The sequence below is a fragment of the Hylobates moloch genome, unplaced genomic scaffold, assembly GCF_009828535.3.
Source record: "Hylobates moloch isolate HMO894 unplaced genomic scaffold, HMol_V3 SCAFFOLD_8, whole genome shotgun sequence".
NCBI lineage: Eukaryota > Metazoa > Chordata > Mammalia > Primates > Hylobatidae > Hylobates > Hylobates moloch.
This window is the reverse complement of record NW_026652283.1, coordinates 41,425,989-41,450,841: the sequence shown is the minus strand read 5'-3', so window position 1 is coordinate 41,450,841 and position 24,853 is coordinate 41,425,989. Positions and strand designations below refer to the sequence as shown.

At 52.1% G+C, this 24,853-nt stretch overlaps 1 protein-coding gene across 3 annotated transcripts; it reads left to right on the top strand.

Moving 5' to 3' along the window:
* On the top strand, window positions 1-24,853 carry HEYL (hes related family bHLH transcription factor with YRPW motif like). Of its 3 annotated transcripts, none has more exons than XM_058442456.1 (5): window positions 1-107; window positions 14,862-14,928; window positions 16,014-16,097; window positions 17,286-17,367; window positions 20,387-24,853. In XM_058442456.1, exons 2-5 carry the CDS (start codon window positions 14,866-14,868, stop codon window positions 21,058-21,060), a joined length of 903 nt encoding a protein of 300 aa, XP_058298439.1. In that variant the 5' UTR covers window positions 1-107; window positions 14,862-14,865; the 3' UTR covers window positions 21,061-24,853. The 3 variants fall into 3 exon arrangements, with proteins under 3 accessions (XP_058298439.1, XP_032016263.1, XP_032016264.1); XM_032160372.2 differs by lacking the exon at window positions 1-107 and adding an exon at window positions 8,009-8,111; XM_032160373.2 differs by lacking the exon at window positions 1-107 and adding an exon at window positions 14,590-14,665.

The window sequence follows — 24,853 nt, the reverse complement described above, 5'->3', positions numbered from 1 at the left end:
CCCCTGCGTGGCTCCTGCAGGACTTGTATTGCCTGAACGTAGGGGTGGGAGTGTATAAGCTTCAAGACAGCAGGGCCAGCCCAGCTGCTTTGCTCTCAGGGGCCTAGGTAAGTAGAGCATGAACTCTGCAGCCCAGGGACAGGGAAGGGGAACCAAACCAACATGTTTATCACCTTATTTAGAGAAGGAGCTTAGAAGTGTGTGCATGTACATGCATGTGTGTGTTGTAGACAGACAGACACAGACAGATGGTCCCAGCCCCCACCCTCGCTAGCCCCAGGGGTAGCTTGTGCGCCGCCTGCTCTGCACATGTGGCTCCCAGCAGCTGCACATTCCGTCAGTGACCAGCTGTGGCAGCAGCTGTGGAGGTGGAAAGTGAGCACAGATGGGTCCCAGAGGAGCGGGGGAGGAGGGCAAGGGGAGGACAGGAAGGGCCTGGGATGAGCAGAGGGTGGGAGGAGGGGGAGGTAAAGAGGCTCAGACTGTTCTCAGGATGGAACATGGAGCAGGAAAGTGATGATGGGGCTGCCTGACATCTGGGTGTGGCACAGAGAGCCTGCAGAGGTCCAGGAAAGGCCCAGCACACCCCGGCTAGGTCTTGGCATGTGGGTGGACCAACATGAGTGTAAGGAAAAAGACTAGGCAGTTGGATCTATGGGTCTGAACCTGAGAAAAAAAAGTCTGCATTTGAGATATAAATTTGGGAATCATTGGCTCATAGAAGGAAAAGCCAGGGAGTAGGTGAACCAACTAGGGAGAGAGTGGATGGAGACAGAGGCCAAACCCAAATGTAACATTAGAGCACTCACTTTCAACACCAGGCATCGCTCTCTGCATCTTACCTCATTTAACTCTCACGACAGCCCTGTGGAGTGAGTCGCTTTGGTTTCATCCCATTTTACAGATGAGAAAACCAAGGCACGGAAGGCTACTCTTGTCCCGGCTCACTTTCTGTCTCACTGTGTGGCCCTGGGGATGTTTCTGTCCCTCTCTGGGTCTCAGTGTCCCTGGGCTCAAAGGCAGGACAAGGTCCTGCATAGGGAAGACTGAGTGGCACCTGGGTGCTCCAGGTCCCTTCTTCCCCCTACTTCATCCTGGGCCACGGGCCAGGAAAGTCCTTGTACGTCTCTGCTGTTTTTCCAGGGACCAGGAACCATCTCCTTCCCAGACAAGGTGGAGGCCTTCAGAAGCCCCTCAGTTCACCTCCCCATCACTGGACACTCAGCCAATATTTACCAAACACCTACCTGTGCCAGACACCGGTAGGCATCAGGGAGATCACAGTGAACAATCCAACATGGTTCCTGCTTTTACAGGGATAACAGCCCAGGCCACAGACAGACATAAACTATTCCACAATTAATAACCACCAACCACCACCCTGGGCATCTCTGTGCCAATCATCCTCTCCTCTGAGACCCCCCAGATACCTCCACCATGCAGCAGTTAGAGGCTCAGTGCCTGCCACAGTGGTCTCTGGAATCCTGTTCCAGTGTATAGTCTATGTGCAAGCCAACCGTTCAGAGCCCAGGCCATATCAGTTTAGCGATCTGAATACCAGCCCCAAGAGCAGATGGGGCTGACCTAGTGTGGGCTCAGTGATAGAGAAAGTATTGCTGCAACTGAAACCTGTCGCTGAAAATCTACAGCTCGCTCAGCTCTGGGACAGAGAGAAAGGAGCAGAGGGTAGAATAGAGGTCCCGTCTCGTCCTCCCTCCCTTTGGATTGAGGCTGCCTGCTACTCCTGGGCCTCTCACCCTTTTCCTTACTTCTGACTCCCTCTCCATCAGTGAGCAAATTCCTCCTGAGGCTCTGCTGGTCCCTGGAGTTGCGTGGGGTGCCCTCTCTCATTGACCTGCCCCTCTTTTTTTTCTGTTTTTTTTTTTTTCCCCTTAGAGATGGGGTCTCACTCTGTTGCCCAGGTTGGAGTGCATTGGTGCAACCAAGGCTCACCGTAGCCATGACCACCTGGACTCAGGTGATCCTCCCACCTCAACCTCCTGAGTAGCTGCTATTACAGGCATGAGCCACTATGCCTGGCTGACGTGCCCCCTTTTTAAACCTACTTCCGCAACCCTCTACCCCAGACACTTCCCAGTCCATGACATCCTGCCCTTGCCTCTGCCTCCCTTGCCTCCGTTCATTCATCCCAAGGCATCTGTGACCTCCTGATCACACTTCTTTCCTCTTAGAGCCCCTGGACTGGTGACCAAGCCTTTTTCTCGGCTCTTGGTTGCCTTGGTCCCTGGTGCTCCATTCTCGCAGGATTCTCCTCCTTCTTCCCAGAGAATCTTTGGCTATTGTTTCCCAGGGTCCTAGCTTAGGTTCTCCTCCCTTCTGGATCTGTACTAGCTCCTTGGGACAGATATGTCATGTACCCCATGTCTTCAGCCACCAAATCGCTACTCCAGCCCAGACCTCTCCCTGGGTTCTCCTGGGTGTGCGCCAGGTCTCACAAACAGCATGGCCATAGTGGGCTTCTTCCCTTCTCCAGTGCTTCTCCTTGGTGCTTGTCACCTTCATCCATTCAGTCACCCAGACAGGAACCCAGTATCACTCGAATCCAGTCCTTATTGCCTGGCCTATTTTAAGAGTCTCCTGATTGGTTCACCCAGCTCCAATGCAGGATGCAGTGGTTACCAGCATGAATTCTGGTGCCAGATTGCTTGGTTAGAATCCTATTTCTACCACTTAGTAGCTGCGTGATCTTGGGTAAGTTATTTAACCTCCCTGTATTTCAGGGTAACTTATGAAGAAAAGAGGTTTAATTGGCTCACGGTTCTGCAGGCTGTACAGGAAGCATAGTAGCATCTGCTTCTGGGGAGGCCTCAGGGAGCTTCCAGTCATGGTGGAAGGCAAAAGGGGAACAGGAACGTCACATGGCAAAAACAGGAACAAGAGGGGAAGCGAGGGAGGCGCCACACACCTTTAAACCACCAGATCCATGAAAACTCACTATCATGAGAACAGTACCAAGGGGATGGGACTAAACCATTCATGAGAAATCCATCTCCCTCACCTCCCACCAGGCTCCACCACCAACATTGGGGATTACAATTCAACGTGAGATTTGGATGGGGACAAAGATCCAAACCATATCACCATTCCATTGATATTCCATGCTTGTTCCTACCTCAGGGCTTTCCACTTGCTGTTCCTTCTGCCTGGAATCCTCTTCCCCAGATCTTCTTAGATTCCCTCTCTCCATTCGGGTCTCTGCATAAATGATTCATCCTCAAAGAGGATCTCCTGACCCCTAAGTAAAATAGCCACCAATCCCCCAGTCACCCTATGTCTCCACCTCACTTTATCTCATTTCACAGCATCTATTAATATCACTGACATTACATTGTATGTGTTGCTATATGTTTGTCGTCCTAAGCTCTGGCCCCTGCAATGTGAGAATAGCCCAATACAAATGGCAAGAAGACTCTCATGGGTGAGTGGACAAGGCAGAAAGTGGTTGGGGATGAAGCTGGAGAGATGGGCAGGGGCCCGAGCTTAGGGGATGGTACCTCTAGTGTGCCCTAAACTGCCCTGGCATGATTATTAGTATTGCCTCCTTTCACTCTCGAAGGCGCCCAGGTTATTACAGTTGTTCTGTGTATAGGGCATGGTAAGCAGTTGGCATTTTATTTCAAATGGGATGTGAAGCATGTGGACGGTTTTGGGCAGGAAGTGACATGATCTGACTGGCATTTTAAAAGGATCATGACCAAGTCCTTGAAACACTCTCTTGGCTCCTGCCCACACCCCCCCCACACACACCCCACTCTCTTCCACTGCCCTTTCAGTCTTCTCTGGCAGCTCTTTCTCTTCTACAACCTTCAAATCTTGGAGTTTCTCCAGACTAGTGGTTCCCAACTGGGGGCGATTTCCCCCCCAAGGGACATTTGGTATTTTATCTGGAGATACTTCTGATGGTCACAACTGGAGCGGGTATAACTGGCATCCAGTGGATAGAGGCCAGGGAGGCTGCTTACCATTCTACAATCCACAGAACAGCCCTACACAATAAAGAATGATCTGGCCCAAAATGCCAGTAGTCCTGAGGTTAAGAAAGCCTGCACCTCAGCCGGGCGTGGTGACTCAAGCCTGTAATCCCAGCACTTTGGGAGGCTGAGGCGGGTGGATCACGAGGTCAGGAGATCGAGACCATCCTGGCTAACACGGTGAAACCCCGTCTCTACTAAAAAAAACACAAAAAATTAGCCGGGCGTGTTGGCGGGCGCCTGTATTCCCAGCTACTCGGGAGGCTGAGGCAGGAGAATGGCGTGAACCCAGGAGGTGGAGGTTGCGGTGAGCCGAGATCACGCCACTGCACTCCAGCCCGGGGGACAGAGAAAGACTCCGTCTCAAAAAAAAAAAAAAAAAAAAAGAAACCCTGCACCAGATTAGCACCATCCAATAGGAATATCATGGGAGCTGAATATGCAGTTTAACATTTTCTAGTAGTCACATTTTTAAAAACCTAAAAATAAAACAAGGGAAGTTAACTTTACTAACATATTTTATTTAATCCAATATTTATAAAATATTATCATTGCAACATGTAATCATAACAAAAAATATCAATGAGATAGTTCACACTTAAAAAAATTCTGGTGTGTATTTCATACTCACTGCACATATAGCAATTCAGACCAGCCACATTTCAAGTACTTAATAGCCATAGGGGGTTCGTGGCTATTATATTGATGGCATAGCTCTAGGCTCAGTACTGGATAATATATCACAATGTTTAAGAGCTGTATAATTGGCAGGGTGCAGTGGCTTACTCCTGTAATCTTAACACTTTGGGAGGCCAAGGTGGGAAGATCACTTGGCCCCAGGAGTTGAAGACCAGCCTGGGCAACATAGTGAGATCTCATCTCTACCAAAAAAAAATTTTTTTTTTTTTGAGACGGAGTCTTGCTCTGTCGCCCAGGCTGGAGTGCAGTGGCGCGATCTTGGCTCGCTGCAAGCTCTGCCTCCCAGATTCACGCCGTTCTCCTGACTCAGCCTCCCAAGTAGCTGGGGCTACAGGCGCCCGCCACCACACTGGCTAATTTTTTGTATTTTTTAGTAGAGATGGGGTTTCACCGCGTTAGGCAGGATGGTCTCGATCTCCTGACCTCGTGATCTGCCTGCCTCAGCCTCCCAAAGTGCTAAGATTTACAGGCGTGAGCCACCGCACCCGGCAAAATTTTTTTTTTTTTCTTGATACGGAGTCTCGCTCTGTCGCCCAGGCTGGAGTGCAGTGGCGCAATCTTGGCTCACTGCAAGCTCCGCCTCCCGGGTTCATGCCATTCTCCTGCCTCAGCCTCTCCAAGTAGCTGGGACTATAGGCGCCCGCCACCACGCCCGGCTAATTTTTTGTATTTTTAGTAGAGACGGGGTTTCACCATGGTCTCGAGCTCCTGACCTCATGATCCGCCCGCCTCGGCCTCCCAAAGTGCTGGGATTACAAGCGTGAGCCACCGCGCCCGGCCAAAATTTTTTTTTTTTTTAATTAGCTGAGCATAGTGGTGTGCACCTGTAGTCCGAGCTATTCAGGAGGCTGAGGTGGGAGGATCACTTGAGCCAAGGAGTTCAAGGTTTCAGTGAGCTATGATAGCACCACTACACTCTAGCCTGGTGACAGAGCAAAACCTTGTCTTTATTTTTAAAAGAAGGAGGAGTACTGTATAAGGTAATAAAGCCTAATGTTTTGGCTCTGGAACTGAACTGCCTTGTTGAATTCCAGCTCTTCCATTTATTGCCTGTTGGCCTTAGGTAGAGTTAGTCTACCTCTCAGCCTTTGTTTCTCACTTGTAAAGTGGGGATTATAATATTACTACTTTATAGGGTTGTCAAGGATTAAATGAGTTAATATTTACAAAAGACTTAGAATAGTTTCAGGTTTTTTTTTTTTTTTTTTTGAGACGGAGTCTCGCTCTGTCGCCCAGGCTGGAGTGCAGTGGCTCGATCTCGGCTCACTGCAAGCTCCGCCTCCCGGGTTCACGCCATTCTCCTGCCTCAGCCTCCCACGTAGCTGGGACTACAGGGGCCCGCCACCACGCCTGGCTAATTTTTTGTATTTTTTAGTAGAGACGGGGTTTCACTGTGTTAGCCAGGATGGTCTCGATCTCCTGACCTTGTGATCCGCCCGCCTCGGCCTCCCAAAGTGCTGGGATTACAGGCGTGAGCCACCGCGCCCGGCGTCAGGTTTTATAATAAGTGCTCACCAAATGTTAAGTATTTAGCTAGGCCCCTGCTCTGTCTCCATCCACGTTTTCTGAGTGATCCCATCTGCTCCCATAGCTTTAAATGCCATCAATCACCTAATGACGTCCAAATTTAATATCCAGCTGAGACCTCTTTTCTGAACTCCAGACCCCCTATTTAACTGTGCACTATATTTTGATGATCCAAGACATCTCACGTGAAACATCCACCGCGGAGCCCTTGACCTTCCCCTGCAAATCTGCTCCTCTTCCCATCTTTGCTATCTCAGCCAATTACACAGGGCAGATACCTGGGAGGCTTCCTTGACTTCTGCCTTCCCAGGGAATGCATAGCACATTGTGCCACTTCTCTGTTAGTTGAGGTTTCCACTGACTGGCATGTGCCCACAGACGTGATGTGAGTTCTGAGGGCATTTGGAATGAGAGTCCATAGTTGTGGCTGGGGCGACCACCAGGGCTTCCTGGTACTGATCGCTCATGACAGTTGCGCCTGCCAGTATGTATTTGTAAGTCTGTCTGTGTGTATGTGTTTGCATACCTGGTCAAATGCTTGTGTCTGTGGATGTGTGTGGACGAGGGCACAGGAACGTTCTTTCCCATCAAGTAATCAAGTGTCCGCCAGCAAGCAGGCCTTGCTGGGGGGATGGAAGCACAATTATTCTCAGATGACCAGCCCGATTCTCCCACTTGAAACGGTGGCTTCCCTCAGGGTCTGACCTGGTGGCGGGTAAAAAGGAAATACCTAACCCATATGTAACCCAACACACCAAGACCTCCTCTATCTCCTCTTCCCTGCCCAAGAAGTCCACCTCCAGGATGCTCTCATGCAGCTTCCTTTGGAGCCTTGGGAGCTTCTCTGAGGTACTGGGCGCTTGAGGATGACCGGTGAATCTGAGAACTTCCCACAAGTCCCCCTCCCTAAGGACAGGGCTGCTAGAGCCTTCCCTGAGTGAACAGTTTGGTGGGTTGCCAGAAGCAGAGGCCCCAGGAAGAGAGGCTGGAGGGTATCTTCCCTTTTCCTCTCCTTCTCCGACTTTGAGGCCCTGCCATAGCGCCTAGAAGGAGCCCTTTCCTGGCCTCCTGGCCGCCCAGGACAACTCGACCTCTGGTGAACTGGGAACTGATTCCCGGGGACAACCCATCACTGCCACCAAGCCAGGCCTTTAGGGACCTCGGCCAGAGCCCAGCTTTCTCAGATGCGGTGGCCACAACTTCAGCTGTCCCTTTTGGGAGTGACTACCACCTCTCAGAAGTGTAAGTGTCTTCCCCTTGCCCTCACCACACTATTCCACTTGCTTTGGGCCGCTATGGAGTTGCTGCTGGGGAATTCTTGTTGAGGATCAGGCCACAACCACCACGACTAACCTCGACAAACTTGATGTGTTTGCTGCCTCCAGAACACCAGGAGGCAGGAGCGCGCGGGGTTGACCCTTGCGGAATCCCGGGCATCGAAGCGGTGCCTCTACAGGCCAGCAGCGCCCAGGCGACCCAGGGACAGAGGGGGACTCCTGGCTTCCCCGCGGGGCCTCCCAGGGCACCTGCCCAAGGCCACCCAGCGCGCGGCAGCCGAGACAGCGGAGCAGAGCCGGACCTCCCAGCCGTCGGTGAAGGCGGCGACCGCCTAGGGCCTTCCCACGGCTCGGCGGCGCGTCACCGCGGGGGCGAGGGGGCGCCTGAGCGCCCGGAGCTGCTGCGCAGGAAAGGGCCCTGGGAAAGGGCGGTGGCGGCGCCCCCGAGGCGGGGCCGGGGCGGGGCCGGGGCGGGGCGCGACTTCCCGACTGGGAGCCCTAGCCGCAGGGCTGAGACCAGGCAGCCTGCGTTCGCCATGAAGCGACCCAAGGAGCCGAGCGGCTCCGAGGGCGAGTCCGACGGACCCATCGACGTGGGCCAAGAGAGCAAGCTGAGGTAAGGGCCACGATGCGGTGACTGAGCAGGCAGAGGGCGAGCGGGGTGGGGGTCGGCCCGACGGACTCGCCGAGCAGGCTGGCCAGCTCTCCAGCACCGCCTGGGCAGGTGAGCGCGGGGGCCACAGGTGTCGGCGTGCAGGGCGTGTGCGGGCCGTGCCGTTACACGCACGAGTGCCTGGATCCTGCGCGCTCTGGGTCGTGCAGGGCTGGGGATGCTGGCATGGAGGTAGAGTTCAGCTCGGGGGATCTGGTGGCTAGTGGGTTATCTTCTATCTGTCGAAGTGGCCTAGGGGAGGCCATTGGCAAGGAGTTTTCCCTGGAGATCTTAGAAAACTCTCATAGACTGATGGTACTCCGGCCCCTGTCCAGAATCTGCTGACGATGCAGAGTAACCCCATTCTTTCCCAATTTTATCCTAGTTTGGATGCAGTTTTCATGTAGTCCACAAATTATTTCAGGAAGAAGAAAATGTGTCCTCCTTTGAGCAAATTGGAGTTTGGATTTAGGGACTTAGTATTGAAGAAAATAATAAGCGACTTGCAAGGGCCTAGAGTCCAATTCCAGTGTTCCTCCTATCATGCCCCCACACTGCCAGTGTCTGTCAGCTCCTGGTAGATAGTCTGACCTGCTTCAAACCTGTCCAACAAACTGCACTTGTATAGTTCTGCTACCTCGCAGTTCTGTGAACTGTCTAAGCTTCAGTTTCCTTATCTGTTAAATGAGCATGAATAATAGAACCAACTTCACAGAAGTATTGGGAAAACCAAATGAGGCAAAGTATGTCAAGGGCTTAGCACAGCACATGCCTAGGCACACACCATGTGATTCCCAGCACCCTGAAAGAGCTGCAGGGCTGACTGGGAGTCTGCTCACCTGGGTCCCAGCCCCAAATCTGCCACCAACTCACTTTGTGGTCTTGGGCCATTGGTTTCCCTGACAGAGCCTGTCCTGAGTCTGTTTCCCCATCAGTAAAACAAAGACAGCAGTGGAAAAGAAAGGGATATACTTCATCTCTCTTGGCTCATCTAGACTTGACTAGAATAGATTGGAGGGGAATTCAGTTAATTCTTTCTTTCTTTCTTTTTGACATGGTCTCACTCCGTTGCCCATGCTGGAGTGCAGTGGCATGATCATAGCTCATGGCAACCTTGATCTCCTGGGCTTAAGTGATCCTCCTGCTTTGGCCTCCCAAAGTGTTGGGATTACAGACATAAGCCAGTGAGCCGGGCCCCGTTAATTCTTAGGGATGTTTTTGAGGACATTTTGTAATTTTAGTGCTCTCCACTTTTCTGAGATCCAAGGATCCTGCCTCAGTCACAAATCCCAGGAAAATGCCATAATAGATATTCCTCTTGCATCCTGTAGATTTGTTTTTAGGGAGTATAACACAATTCGCTATGCAACGTATTAGCCTTTCTTAATTGTTTAGCAGAAACTGCTATTTAGAAAAGCAGTTATCTTAGCCTGTGCCTGTTAAGCACCATGTGGGGGTGGTGGAGCGGGGTCTCAAATTCAATGGCATTGGGTCTTCATAGATCAGAGGCACAAAATTGATGCCAGAGAACTAGACTGATCAGAGCTGGCTTCTGTCCTCCACAAGTTTGCAGCCCAGACAGTGACCTGCCAGGTCATAAAAACACCATGGACAGGATGGAAAGGAGACACACTGTGGGCTGTGAGGGCACTTGAGCAAGGAGAGGTCAATCAATCAAAGATGGCAAGGAGGCCTTCTTGAAGACGGTAGCATCTGGGCAACTGCTCACATGAGGCATAAAGGATCAGTGGGCAGTTTTTTCCTATACATACAGCATTTCCTATATATACAGAGCCCATTTTTAGCCACTGTTCTTAGAGGAGCAGACCCCTCTGAGGAGAGAAAGCAGTTGGACATCTGGCAGAGGCTGACTTATAGACGCCCCTTTGTAGCACTCACCAAAGGGCCCTCCCCCCAGCAGACATCAATGCTTCGATTCAGGGAGCACTGAACGATGCCTGCTGTGGCCCAGACCCTGGGCTGGGAATAGGGGGCCCAGATGTATCCTGCTCAGCCTCTGCCCTCAGGGAACTCTCAGGGAAGAAGAGCTTCATGTACAAAGAAAGCAGATAAACACTGACAAGGGCCGCAGGACGGAGGCAGCCAGCCTCTCGGGGTCAGGGGCACGGCGCAAATCCCCCACACCCAGAAACATGAGAGTAAAGAGCAGGGGGTGTTCCACCGTCACTGTGGCATCTGCCTGGTGGCAGTCCTGCCACATCTGTGAAACTCACCCACAGAGCTCTCATCTCAACCTGGCCCCATGACACAGGATGAGTCCAAACTGAGAGTACAGCCTCTCCTCTCCCTCTGCAAACATCTAATGAGCACCTGCCACATGTCAGACACTGGATCAGGGTCCTGTTCCTGCACAATATAAGGTGGTGGCCTTGGAGTCAGATAGACCTGAGTTTGAATCTTACCACCATTAACTTTGGCCAGTGACTTTTCCTCCTTTCTGAACCTCCGTTTTCTCCCTTTCAAAATGGGAATGCATTAGCATTCCTGCCTCACAGGATAAGGTTTGATGAAGTAACATACATAAAGTAACATAGCTCCCTGCTTTCAAACGTTGCTTTCAAAGCAGTCACCATTCAGTTGGGGGGCAACATATTTATGAGACAGCATGGTCTAATGAAAAGACTGGAAGTGTGAAGACTGGACTTACTGGAGTGATTCTTAACTCCAGTGTCTCTGTCACTCCACCTGTAAAATGATTATTTTTCCTAAATGTGAAATGGCCCCAAAAATACTTCACTTACAGGGCTATTGTGCAGTAAATTAGACAAATGGATGTGGAAGTGCAGTACAGAACCAAAAGTACTGGCTCCGAGATCTACATGACGGGATGATGAATATATGGGGTACACTGGCAAAAGCCCCAGATGAAAAGCCACTAGAGGCCGGGCGCGGTGGCTCATGCCTGTAATCCCAGCACTTTGGGAGGCCGAGGCAGGCGGATCACGAGGTCAAGAGATCGAGACCATCCTGGGTAACACGGTGAAACCCCGTCTCTACTAAAAATACAAAAAAATTAGCCAGGCGTGATGGCGGGTGCCTGTAGTCCCAGCTGCTCGGGAGGCTGAGACAGGAGAATCACTTGAACCCAGGAGGTGGAGGTTGCAGTGAGCCGAGATTGCGCCACTGCCCTCCAGCCTGGGCGACAGAGTAAGACTCTGTCTCCAAAAAAAAAAAAAAAAGCCACTAGACTAGACATGGCTGTAGTTCCAGATTTTCCTCTAATTTGCTGTGTGGCCTGGGGAAGATCCCTTCCCCTCTGAGTTTCCTCATTTTACAAATGGACTCAGTTCTCTCTGAGATCCCTTCATTTGGGACATTGTGATTCTGACACAAAATGATTAGGGTCATCTGCAAGGGTTTCATGGGGGAGTTCCCAGGGGAAGTCAGCACTGAGGGTGGTCAGGACCACCTGGAAAGCTTCCCCCCTATAAGAGACCGCCCCAGAATTCTGGCTAGGAGCCACTAGAGGCCTACGGAGCAGATCCTGATGGTCAACATATCTTCTCTGGGTCCATGAAAATCTGTGTCATTTTCAGATTCTCAGACAAGAGAATCCCACACCTCATCCCACTGTCAGGGCCAGATCGCGGGCTGGAAGGGAGCTCTGGCTGGGCTCTTGGGAACTTTAAAAATAAGGGGACTGGAGGGCTATTCAGACAGACAGGAAGTAGGAATTAGAAGGGAAACAATGCTGAAGCGGAGCCAGAAGATGCGGATTCCCTGCTGGCTTTGCTCCTTAGCAGCTGGGTAGGCTGGGCAAGCTGCTTTAGCTCCCTGAAGCTCAGCATCCTCGTCTGTAAGATGGGCTTTTGTAAGGCTCAAAGGAGGGAAAGACACATAATGTTGCCAAGAAAACCGTAATGTGAGGTTTGCCTCTGAGATATGGGAAGAAGAGAAGGGGGAAAATAATACAACAGGGATAAGCTGACCAGGAGATTGGCAAAAGGGATGGCAGCACTGCTTTGCCCTGAAATGGGTGCGTCAGCCTCCAACAGATGGTCCCAGCGGAGGGATCAGGCTGAGAGGCAGTGACGTGCACAAGGCTAACCCAATACCCGGACAGACGCTTTATCAAGCTGGGGGAACAAAGGCCGTGTTTCTCAGTGTGTCTTGGCTCTTGGGGTTTGTCCCCAGTGACCCAGCGAGGCTTTGTAAACAAGCTGCTCCATAGATCTCAGGATCTGGCCATCTGAGCCCTGGACCTAGCTTGCTGGGTCCTCCCTCCCAGGAGCCCTTACAGACCTCTTACCAGGTCTGCTTGTCCAGATGTTTGGGTGGGAGATATCCTTTTCCAGATATGTCTGGACAAAGCCAGGGACATAGCAGTAGGATTTGACAAATGCTATCTTGTCTCTTCTGCAACTTCTCTGAGCAATTGATGAAAGCGATCCAAATTCAAATGCCAAAAGGGTAGTCACATGGGCTAGGACCCTTCTGGTAAGTCATATATGCCCCCATTCCACAAGGTCCTAGGCTGTAGGTGCTTATGTCTCTGTTCCCCAGTGATGCCAAAGACATGGGTGAGAGAAGAAAGCTCTGCCATGAGTTCTACTGTATTCCAAGCCCTTGCTGAGTACTGAAGCTGACATGGCTCATGGCCTCATGGAGCTTATGGATTTGTTGGAGAGAAAGACATCAGTCAAATAACCATATAAATATAAAACAACAAACTGGCATAAATGCTGTGAAAGCAGGGTGCTAGGAGAGTGTTGAGCAGGGGACACTAGTGGGAGGAGGAATGTTAGAAAAGGCTCCCCCGGGAGGTGCCATCTGAGTTGAGATCTGATGGGTTGTAGAAGTTACGGGGCAAAGGAACTGGGGCTTGGGGTGATGGGTGGACCAGAGATGGTGGACCTAGGCTAGGGGACAGTACATGCAACTGCAAGAAGGAGTTAGTGCATTCATAGGCTGGCGCATACAGAGGAAGATGGTTTAGTCTAGAGAGGTTGACAGGGGCCAGCTGGACCACCTGAAAGATGGTGGCCTTGATCTTAAAAAAACATTGGGGCCAGGCATGGTGGCTCTTGCCTGTAATCCCAGCACTTTGGGAGGCCAAGGCAGGCAGATCACCTGAGGTCAGGAGTTCGAGACCATCCTGGCCAACATGGTGAAACCCCGTCTCTACTGAAAATACAAAAATTAGCTGGATGTGGTGGTGGGTGCCTGTAATCCCAGCTATTTGGGAGGCTGAGGCAGGAGAATCACTTGAACCGGGTGGCAGAGGTTGCAGTGAGCCGAGATCATGCCAGTGCACTCCAGCCTGGGCAACAGAGCGAGACTACATCTAGAAAAAAAACAACAACAAAACAAACAAACAAAATAATTGGGGAGCCACTGAGGAGTTTTAAGTGAGTGATATGATCAGATTTAAATGATCACTCTGCCTACAGTGTGGAGATAGGCTTGTAGAGAGTAAAAGAGGGTGTAAAAGGACCCAACAAGAAGCTCTTGCAGTCATCCAGATGAAAGATGATAGAGGCGTAGCATTGAGAGAAGTGGAGGAGAGGAAGAGGACAGACATGAGATGTATTTTAGACATAGTGTGGGCAGGTTTTGATGAGGTGGGGGTGAGGAGGAGGAGGAATCAAAGACAGCATCAGCTTTCCACCTTGCAGAACTGGGGTACCTTCACTGAGATGGGGAAACCCAGGGGCAGCAGGAGCAGGTGTGGGTGAAGGCCAGCTTGCAGATTCCTGTTCAGATGTGTGGCGTTGTGTCTTCCCAAACGGCAGGGGAGTCACCTTGTTTGTTGTTTGTTGGTGCAGTGTCTGCCCACTGGAGCTGAGCTGAGGGAGGGCTGGGGTCTGGCTGAGTGCACCAGCACCCACCCAGGCCTGAATAGGGCCTTAGAAGTGTTGGCCAAATGAATGATGCCTCAGTGGACCCAGCGAATCCTCACCATTCTAAGAGAGTTTCTGAAGCAGAAAACGTTAAGAAGGGTTAGCAGTTGGGCTGGAGATTATTTTGGTCAGAATCTGGGCAGGAAAAGCCCCCCCCAGGGCTGAGCCTCTTCTCTGTAATGGGAGCTCCTGGGGTGTGAGCAAACATCCATCATTCAACCGGGGCTGCAGAGGGAAGGCCCGGAGTGGGAGGAGAGGCCGAGGTTAGGGGGACGGGGCCTTCTGGGAGGCCAGGGCAGTGTCCCAGAGCATCCGAGAGGGGCCTGTGACCCAGAAGCCGCCTCCCCCTCGCCCCTGGCCGCACCGCGTGGGAGGAGGCGGCAGCTGCAGGCGGGGCGGAGGGCGGGCGGCTGGCGCGCCCGGCCCGTGGGAAGCAGCGGCATCTGCTCTTTCCACGCTCGTTCCCAGCGGCTCCCTCTGAAACCCAACCCGCCCGGCCCAGCCCCGCCGCCGCCGCCGGCCAGTGCCCTCGCCCGCCCCGCCCCCGGGGATCGGGTTGCAGGAGCCGGAGCTACCGCGCCCCGGTGCGCGGTTCCCCGACGGCCGCCGCGAGGGTCGAGGGGCGAGGGGCGAGGGGAGAAGGGCAAGGCCCAGCAGGTCCGGACCAAGAGCCCAAAGCGGGCCCAGAGTGCATGAGAGGACTTGACCCGGGTTGAAATGAGCCCCCAGGAAGAAGGGGAGAGCAAGCTCCTCCTTCCAGGCCGGCCCTGTGGCTCCTCCTGGCCCGAGGTCAGCCCAGTTCGGGGAGACGGTCCCCCAGCCCTGAAAAATCAGCCTTTCTTTTCCTTTCCAGCCAGATGGCCAGGCCGCTGTCCACCCCCAGCCCTTCGCAGATGCAAGCCAGGAAGAAACGCAGAGGGGTGAGTGTCCGTCTCAGCCTCTGAGTTGCCCAACAAAGGGTTGCCATGAATCCCCTGCAGTCTGGCGGGGAGAACCCTGGGCAGAAACTTCACCATGAAGCTAACTGCCTGGGTTCAAATCCCGGCTCTGTCACTAGCTATCAGGGTGATTCCAGGCAAGCCTGTTAACCTCTCTGAGCCTGATTTGCTCCTTTGTGTAACTGGAATAATGACAGGGCCCACCTCAAAGGGCTGCTTTGCAGATTAAGTGCATTAATGTAATGCTCTGAACAATAGCAGACACACAATAGGCCATTATGATTGTTGTTCCAGCCTGCCCCCCCCCATCCTATCTTCTGTCTCCTGTCTGAGTCCAGAACTTTCATCCCCCTCAGTGTGCCGGGGTGGGGGAGGGGACAGAAGAAAGATCCCCGCTTGCTGCTGTCATCTGTCCGTCATGTTCAGCCCCACTTTCCTCCCAGGATGCAGCTGTGCTTCCGCACTGGGAGTCCAGACAACTGGGGTCTGGCAGAGAGCAGCCTGACACTCACTGACTGTAAGCCCTTAGGCAAACCACTTCCTTCCAGCCCTCATTTTCCTTATCTGTAAAATGGGGTCATATCTGTCCTGCTCCTGGTGTTCTGCTACCAGTATTGGAGGGACGAATGAGAGTGTGTGGGTGGAAGGGGCCTGCAGCTAGAGAGAGCAACACATGGGACTCCCCAAACCATCTCATGACCTCACAGATGATGGGGTCACCCTCCTGGCCCAGCAGGGGCCTCCAGGACCTGCTGTAGCACCGTGGCTGGTGTCCTCATTATGATTGGCTGTGCCCTGCTGTACCAGTGGTTAAACATCTTGAATATCACCCCTATAGACCAAGACAAGAGATCCGAGTTGTACTCCCAGCTCTGCGCTTTCTTGCTATGTGACCTTAAGCAAATCACTGTCTTTCTCTGGGCCTTGGTTTTCTCCACCATAAAGTAAGACTAGATTGATCTCCCTCACAAAAATACCGTGTGGGTAAATATGAGCTGATGTCCATCAAGGCACTTTGGAAACTGTAATGATGCACCTGTGAGTAACTTCTTGTCATGATTGTTTAGATCATAGAGAAACGGCGTCGAGACCGCATCAACAGTAGCCTTTCTGAATTGCGACGCTTGGTCCCCACTGCCTTTGAGAAACAGGTATGTGACATTGCTGATTGTGCTAGAGGAAATACTGTGTGGGTGGCAGATAAGGTTCGTTTCTCATGGCATCTCTTGTTGATTGGTAGCAGCTGCCTGAGATGCTGTGATCATTTACCAATATCTGTCACTGGCCAGGGTAAAAGGAATGGAAATTTATACTTAGATGTCTCAGGTGGCTTTATGTCTATCATCCCATTGAATTGACTCCTCAAAATGATCCCAAAGGGTAGGGATTATTATGCCCATGGCACAGGTAAGGAAATAGAAGCACAGAGAGGTGAAGTAACTTATACCAGATCACACAGCTAGTAAATAGCAGGGCACAGGACTGTGTGATTCTCAAGCCCCCATCCCTCTGCACTACAGACATTTCCAGAGTGATTTGAAAGTGGAACAGGCTGCCCAGGGAGTGAGCACTCTGCCATCGAGCTTGTTAGGGTGGGGGAACTACAGTAGGGAATCAGACAGTGGACTCAGCCTCAGAGATTCTCACCCTATGCACCAAGGCATAGGTCACGGGTCCTCTGCTTTCCCTTATGTTGGTGAGAACAAGTCAGTCATCCCACAGATGTTCACTAAAACCGTCACAGGACCAGCCATGAACTAGACCTAGTATCTGCCTTCAAAGGACTCCCATGGAGCGTCTGATCTTCAGGCTTCACCTGGGAAGCTTAGGAAGCATTTCCCAAGAGAGAAAAGAGGAAGAGCAAGTGGTCTGGGGATAAGATGATGAGCTAGATCTTGGGCACATTGAGTCTGAAGTTGGATTCCCTGAAGAGCTGGTTTAAGAGGCATTCTGAGGATGGTGGCTAAAGCCATGGAAGTGACAAGCCCCTCTGCAGGGAGCAGCAGAATGCGAAGTGACACAGAAGGGACAGTACTGTGTTAAGAGACGGCAGAGCAAGGGGCATGGTGAAAGGAGAGCCCAGAAACAGTGGTGTCGTGCAAGGCAAGGGAGGAGTGGTTTCAGGAAAGATGACCGGCAGCTGTACAGTGGACAGGTGGTCTGAGAGGAGAACTGAAAAGAATGTTCTAGATTTGGAGAACTTGGCCAAAGCAGAAGCCCACTTGCAGGCAGCAGTGGAGTGGGAGGAAGGTGAGAAAATCGAGACAGTGAATGCTGATGACACCGCACAGTGACGTGGTCAGCTGGAGGCTCCACTCTTCTGTCTTCTGTACCTGCAGGGCTCTTCCAAGCTGGAGAAAGCCGAGGTCTTGCAGATGACGGTGGATCACTTGAAAATGCTCCATGCCACTGGCGGGACAGGTACCCATGCTCTTCTCTTTCAGGCGTCATTCATACAACAAATATTTTGAGGCTGGGCCCTGGGGATACGCTGATGAGCAAAGTCCACACGCTGCCCACTCTGAAGAGCTCAGTCAATGGAGGGAACATTTGCAAAGCTTCTCTCTCTCCTTTCAGCATCTCCCTCTCCACTTTCAGTGTCTCCATTTGTCGCAACCTTTTCCTCAATTCAGCTCCCTCCAGTCTTAGACCTGGGAGGTGCTTTCTTCTGTAACAGACTGTTCCTATGGGTCCCACCCTTCCCCAACCCAGGACCTCATTAAGGATTCGCCTGAATGAGCTAATTCTCACTGGGAATCTGACCCCCTGAACCCAAGGAGGAGCCTGGTATCCTACCCACTGGTCTAGCCTTTTGGGCTATTGTGGGGTCCTTGGCAGTGCTGGGGTGACATATCATGCTCACCACAGGTCTCAGGATTGTAACAGGACACAAATTAACTCGTTTTGTTATTTTAAGCCCATCAGTTACAATAAAGTAAGGGAACAGTGGCTTTAAAGACACTTCCAGACAAATAGAAATTCTGTCTACTCAAAGTTTCTCTGTGTATTTGGTGATTTCGAAATTGGGAAACCTTGAAAGCTCCACAGGCCTTGGCCACAAAGACCTAAGTTCCAGAGACCTAACTTACTACTCCAGAAGAGGACAGTAGCATTTTAAGTGGCCCATTCTGGTGCTTCTGAAGCCTCAGTGTATATCATTGTCACCTTGGGGCAGGCAGAATCAGGAGTCATCCCCCAGAGATTCTGAGGCAGCAGGTCTAGATTGAAGTTTAGGAGTTTGCAAGTTTAACAAGCTACCCAATTATCCTGGTGCAGGTGGTCCATTTGGGAACTTCTGCCAAAGAAATGCATTGTTAAGAGTGGAGACTTCCATCTCTAATGAACCAATGGGGGAGATTCAAATTACATTTATGATTATCCAGTGAAAAGAAAAGTAGTGACTAATATGTGGACATCATTTGACAGTTTTCAAATGCTTTCACTTGTGTTGTTTCATTTGATTCTCAAAAGAACCTGCAAGATGGGGGTTAGCGTTACCACCATTTTCTGACTGTGAACTAATGGGAAGACAGAACTGTGGTTCACGGTGTAGGCTTTGAGTTGAATCAGGCTCTACTGGCTACTAGCTTTATGACCTTAGACAAATGATTTAACCTCTCCCTCAGTTTCCTCATCTCTAAAATGGGAATAATTAGAGCGTTTTATGAGGATTAAATTAGATAACTTGATGAAATCCTTAGTAAGAATTCAGCAAATGTTAGTTAGAAAAGAACAGCAGGCCAGGTGTGGTGGCTCACGCCTGTAATCCCAGCACTTTGGGAGGCCGAGATGGGTGGATCACGAGGTCAGGAGATCGAGACCATCCTGGCTAACACGGTGAAACTTCATCTCTACTAAAAATACAAAAAAAGAAATTAGCCGGGCGTGGTGGTGGGCGCCTGTAGTCCCAACTACTCGGGAGGCTGAGGCAGGAGAATGGTGTGAACCCTGGAGGCGGAGCTTTCAGTGAGTCGAGATCGCGCCACTGCACTCTAGCCTGGGCGACAGAGCGAGACTCCGTCTCAAAAAAAAAAAAAAGAAAAAAGAAAAGAATAGCAAAGGCCAGGCGCGGTGGCTCACACCTGTAATCCCAATACTTTGGGAGGCCGAGGTGGGCAGATCACCTGAGGTCAGGAGTTCAAGACCAACCTGGCCAACATGGTGAAACCCTGTCTCTACTAAAAATACAAAAATTAGCTACTGTGATGGCGGTTGCCTGTAATCCCAGCTACTTGGGAGGCTAAGGCAGGAGAATCTCTTGAACCTGGGAGGCGGAGGTTGCAGTGAGCCAAGATCGTGCCACTGCACTCCAGCCTGGGGGACAGAGCGAGACTCTATCTTGAAAAAAATAAAAAAAAGAACAGCAAACGCAGAAAGGTGAAGGGATTTGCTTGAACTTACATGGCTAAGTGTATAGCAGAGTTGGTTCTCACCCACAAGTTGACCTGACTCCAAACATAGTCTCCAGCTGAGCTGTTCCTCTGTGGGGGCCATGAACCAAGGACTAGATATTTGCTGCCATCGTCATGAGACCAGTGCTGGCTGGGGTTGTTCTGTCTGTCTTTGCCCAGAAGGTGGTCAAGAGAGGAACAGGTATGGAGAGGCAGTGAGGATGTGAATACTTGTGCAGGAAGTTCACCTGGTTATCCATCAAAGAGAGGGTCCCTGGCCGATAACAGCAGCTGAGGGTCACAGTGGGGTCTTGCTTTCCAGATTGCCTTTTGAGCCAAGGGACAAACTCAGATGCCAACAAGGCCAAGCCAGTAATATAAGTGGATAGCTAACTTTTCATTTATTCAGCATTTTCTGTGCACTATTTTAATTTCACCCTCACAACTCTATACAGTAGGCACTGCTATATCCCCATTTTACAGCTAAGGAAATTGAGGCACAGAGAGATAAAGAGACTTGTCCACAATCAGGCAGCTAGTTAAGTAGCAGAGCCAGGATTTGAACCCAGCTCTCCTGTCCTCCGACTACCTCACACTTCACTGCTACACTACGCCGCCTTCTCCAAGGGGCCTCCTGATGGCTGCTGCTGCCACCTCCCTTCCTGGGCATCTGCCCCTCTCAGCAGGCAGGGTTGTTTACACCTCCAAGTGCACAACCTTTCATATCTGTCAAGTATCTACTTCAATGAAGTTATCTTGGCCACAAAGATTTTTCTTTGCATTAATCATGAATTGTGATGAAAGCAGTATTTTACATTTCATAGTTTAGTGAATTCATTGATCATTATAACCCATCACCCTCCACCCCAGGCAGGGATTTTTGTTCTCACTCTGCAGATGGGGAGACGGGCTCAGAGAGGCAGGGTGACATGGCCATGGCTGCCCAGGGAGTGAGTGGAGGAGGCAGGTCCAGAACTCAGACAGTCAAGACCTAGGCTCCATGCTTCTCCCCACACCTGGCATGACCTTCATCACACCTCCCTTTGCAGGATTCTTTGATGCCCGAGCCCTGGCAGTTGACTTCCGGAGCATTGGTTTTCGGGAGTGCCTCACCGAGGTCATCAGGTACCTAGGGGTCCTTGAAGGGCCCAGCAGCCGTGTGGACCCCGTCCGGATTCGCCTTCTCTCCCACCTCAACAGCTATGCAGCCGAGATGGAGCCTTCGCCTGCACCCACTGGCCCCCTGGCCTTCCCTGCCTGGCCCTGGTCTTTCTTCCATAGCTACCCGGGGCTACCAGCCCTTAGCAACCAGCTCGCCGTCCTGGGAAGAGTGCCCAGCCCTGTCCTCGCCGGCGCCTCCTCTCCTGCTTACCCCATCCCAGCCCTCCGAACCGCTCCCATTCGCAGAGCCGCAGGCATCATCCTGCCAGCCCGGAGGAATGTACTGCCCAGTCGAGGTGCATCTTCCACCCGGAGGGCCCGCCCCCTAGAGAGGCCAGTGACCCCTGTGCCTATAGCCCCCAGCAGCAGGGCTGCCAGGAGCAGCCACATCGCTCCCCTTCTGCAGCCTTCCTCCCCAACACCCCCGGGTCCTACAGAGTCCGCTGCTTACGTGGCTGTTCCCGCCCCCAACTCATCCTCCCCAGGGCCAGCTGGGAGGCCAGCGGGAGCCATGCTCTACCACTCCTGGGTCTCTGAAATCACTGAAATCGGGGCTTTCTGAGCTGTCCCTTCACCATCCCGCCCCAAGGAATAAGGAAGGTTCTTTTACCAGGAGCCCAAAAAAGGGCACTGCCTTTTCTGCTTTGCTTCCTGGACTGACTCATATGTGAAGGCACATTCTCCAGCCATCAAGAGGCCCCCTCCTCCTCCAGCCCATCTCTCCTCCTCACTGTTATCCCAGCTTATCCACCCAGCTCTCCTGGAACTGTTCTGGTCTCAGAGGCTTGGTTCCATTTCTCACCTGCACAGATAAGTCCTGGGAGAGACCCTCAGAGATGCGCCCAGACCCCTCTCCTGCCCTCTGCACGCCAGTAGCAGGCATGAAGTTTGGGTCTGGGAAAAAGTTTTAACCTGCAGGGCACCAGGACCCAAGGCAGGCTGTTCCTTGGAGCGGTCAGACCCCAGTCAGGAGCAATGACTGACGCTACAGCCTTCCCACGCCAAGAGGCTGGAACATAGTGTCTGCCTCGCTTCCTGGAGATAGTAACTGAGCAGGGGCTACAAAGAGGTCTCCTGGGAACCCTGTCTGCCCCTGCCCACCTGTCCTTGGGCCACACCATCACACTGAACCACAGGACAGACCCTTTCGCCGCCACAGCCAAGGCCTGGAGACTGAGGGCCCAGCAGAGCCTGCTCCCACCCTCCTCCCAGCAGCCAACACCCACCCTCTCACTGACTAACAGGTCCCTGCACACAGCTGGCCTGATCAACCCAGCTGGGAGGTTTCTAGGCAGCAGCAAAACTCTGTGACAGGGTGTCCTCACACCAGGCCTTGGACAGCTCTCCCAGACAGGAGCCAGGGTTGAGCAATGGAGAGCCCAGCCCCCCGCGTCTTACAGTTGCTATCTTCCAGGAGTGTGGTCCCTCCCCATTGGGTGCACAGTGCAGAGGGGCCGTGGCCCCATGTGATGGTGCTCAGAGAGGAACCTCTTGGGATTCAGCACCAGACGTCTGTGCTGCCTGGTTTGCATCCGGCTCACAGAGCCCAGACTGCTGGAACAGCCAAGGGCTGTCAGGCTGGACAAAAATAACTGCGAGGAGGGGCAGGAGAAAGGATGATTCGAGGCACCTCAGCCCTTCAAGGTCATGCAGTGGGTCGAGGGCCTGAGATCCTGTTCACCAGGACTCCACAGAGCTGGCTCTGCTCAAAAGCCATTTCATTCCCCGGCTCCACCCTAGGCCACTTTTTCTAACAGAGGAAAACAAATGGTCCAGCGATCGTTCCCAGCAGAACAGCGGAGCCTGGACTGACACCCAGTGGGACCAGTGTTGCCACACCAGTTGATAAAATGCAGAAACCCTTCTGTACTCATTGGTAAAAGCTACTCCCCCAAGTGACTCCAGGTGCCCCCCCACCGCCTGGCAGTTCCCCCAGGACTCCTACGATCTGGTTACTGCCTGGTCGATCCAAGGCTGTGGAGTCCCAGAGCCAGCAGTTCACTGGTGCTCATTCCACACTGGTTAGATACTTCAGTTGTCACCCCTGGGAAGATTCTCCCACCTCCTCCCTTTGATGGAACCACCCTCCCCAGAGGCTGCATTGAGGAGACTCCATGGACTGAAAAGTGAGTTTGCAGAAACCTTGGGGAAAAGAGCCCTTTCAAAGAAGTGGATAAGAGGGAGGAGATCATTGAGTGACCCAGAAAGCTCTTTTGAAAAGACAGACTCCTCAAGGAGAGATAAAGAGGAAAGCACCTCTTTCATTTTTATTGTGAGCTAATTCCATCAGACTGCTGTCCTCCTGGACCCATCTGAGATGTGCAGTAGCAAGGAGACGGGGGATCATTTTAGAGAGTGGGTCATTGGCAGGGAGTGCTCCTGAGGGAGGCAGAGAGGAGACTGTGGTAGAAGGGAGACAGAACTCACACATGATCCCAGGAGTGGGGACAGGGACAGAGGAGGTAACAGAAGGCAAAGGCCAGTTTCCCCTTTATCATGAAGGGGCCCACTCAGGACAGGAACAAGGACAACTCCTCCTCCTCCTCCTCCTCTCCTGCTGCTCCTGGGATACCAGGTCAGTGGTGTAGTCTTGCAATTTGGCAACTTCCTAGCCTGAGAATCCCTAGTGGGGCTGTGGGAAACACATTTCCACGTTGCAAGTATGCAACTCCAAAGAATCTGTGATGCCACTGAAATGAGGTGGGAATGACCGAGCTCTTTCAGCATCTTGGTTGAACTTGCTTTCATTGTCCCTGGGATATTGTGGAAGGAAAGGTGACTGTGTGATCTGATTCCATGGTCAAGGACTTGCATCTCCTGTTTCTATCCCTAAGCCTTCCTGGGGTCTCCAACTCCTACCCCAGTACAGGGGTTGTTGCGGACATCCAATAAAGATTTTTTTAGTGCTTCTGGAAACTTCCAGTAGATTCTACTTCTAAACTATCTCTGGAGTCCATCCACTTCTGTCTGCACCCACAGCCACCCTGGCCAGGCCACATCACCTCCTCCAGATCACTGCCCTGGCCTCAGAAAGGTCTTCCCTCTTGCTTTGTCAATCAGTTCTCAGTAGCACCAGAGAGAAATTGAAAGCTGCAGGTCATATCGTATCATCTCTAGTTTGAAAACCTCACTCTGTTACTCTGTTATTCTAAAGGTCTTCTTCTTTTGGTTCCAACCTCACTTCCAGCCTCATTTCTTGCCAGTCCCAGACTTGCTCCCTGAGCTTCTGCCACCTGGCCTTCCTTCATTTCCTCGACATTCCAGCCTTGTTCCCACCTCCAGCACTTTGCATATGCCGTTCCCTTTGCCAAGAATGCTCTTCCCCTACCCCGTGCATGGCTGAGTTCTTCAGACCCTCAGGCCTTAGCTTCAAAGTTGCCTCCTCCAAGAGGCCTTCCTCGACTACTGTACTTGTGGAGTTCATCTATCACAAGGCCTCTGTTCTTTCCCTTCATGGGGAATTTACCACTGCATATCCATTTGTGTAATTTACTTGTTGGTTGGCTGTCCCTCCCACTCGAGTGTAAGCTCGTGAGGCCAGGTGCCATGCCTGGTTCACTCTCCACTCTGTACCCAGCATTGAGCACAGGGCCTGGTCCATAGTTGGTGTTCAATAAATACTTGTTGAAGAAGTGAACTGAGAAGGTGAGAAATCTTCTGGACTCATGCCGTGGATGGTCCGGGCCCCTCTAGGGGTGAACCCCCTGCTGGCCAACTTTGCGGGGAGACTGCAGAGCAGAGTGAGAGCCAGGGCCAAGGGACTGGAAGTTCTGGCAAGTAGCCAGGAGGCCCTGGCCAAAGGCAAGTGCGAGTGTCCACTCCGAGTGCACACTGACAGCTGGGAGCAGGCAGGCTGTCCTGCCAACAGGCATTGCTCTCCACCCTTGGCGTGGCTCTCTGATGGATGCCGCTCGCAACAAATCCAACAAACACAGAGCTCTGCTCTGTGCCAGCCAGGCACAGTGGAGCCAGAGCTGGGAAGGACACAGTTGCTTTGAGTGGGGGGCACACCCTCCATCAAGATGATAGTTTGGTGAGATGAGAGTAGGGAGGTTTGTTAGGAAGGCTGAAGGGAGCAGAGTTGGGGTATGTAGCCCTGCCCGGAGTGTCAAGCGGGTATGGGGCTCTGGGAGGAAGCTTTCCAGGAGGAGGAGGAAGGGAACCATTCTATGTGCAAAGACCTGGGGACCTCATCAAGGAGAGCTGTAGAAGTTGGCTCTGAGTTGAGCACAGGCCCTCAGTGACAGGGTGAGAGGTGGGCTAGCCTGGGCACTGAAGCCAGACTTCTTTATTAATGAGTTGTATGTAGTCTTGGGCAAGTTACTGAACCTCCCTTATCCTCAACTTTCTCATCA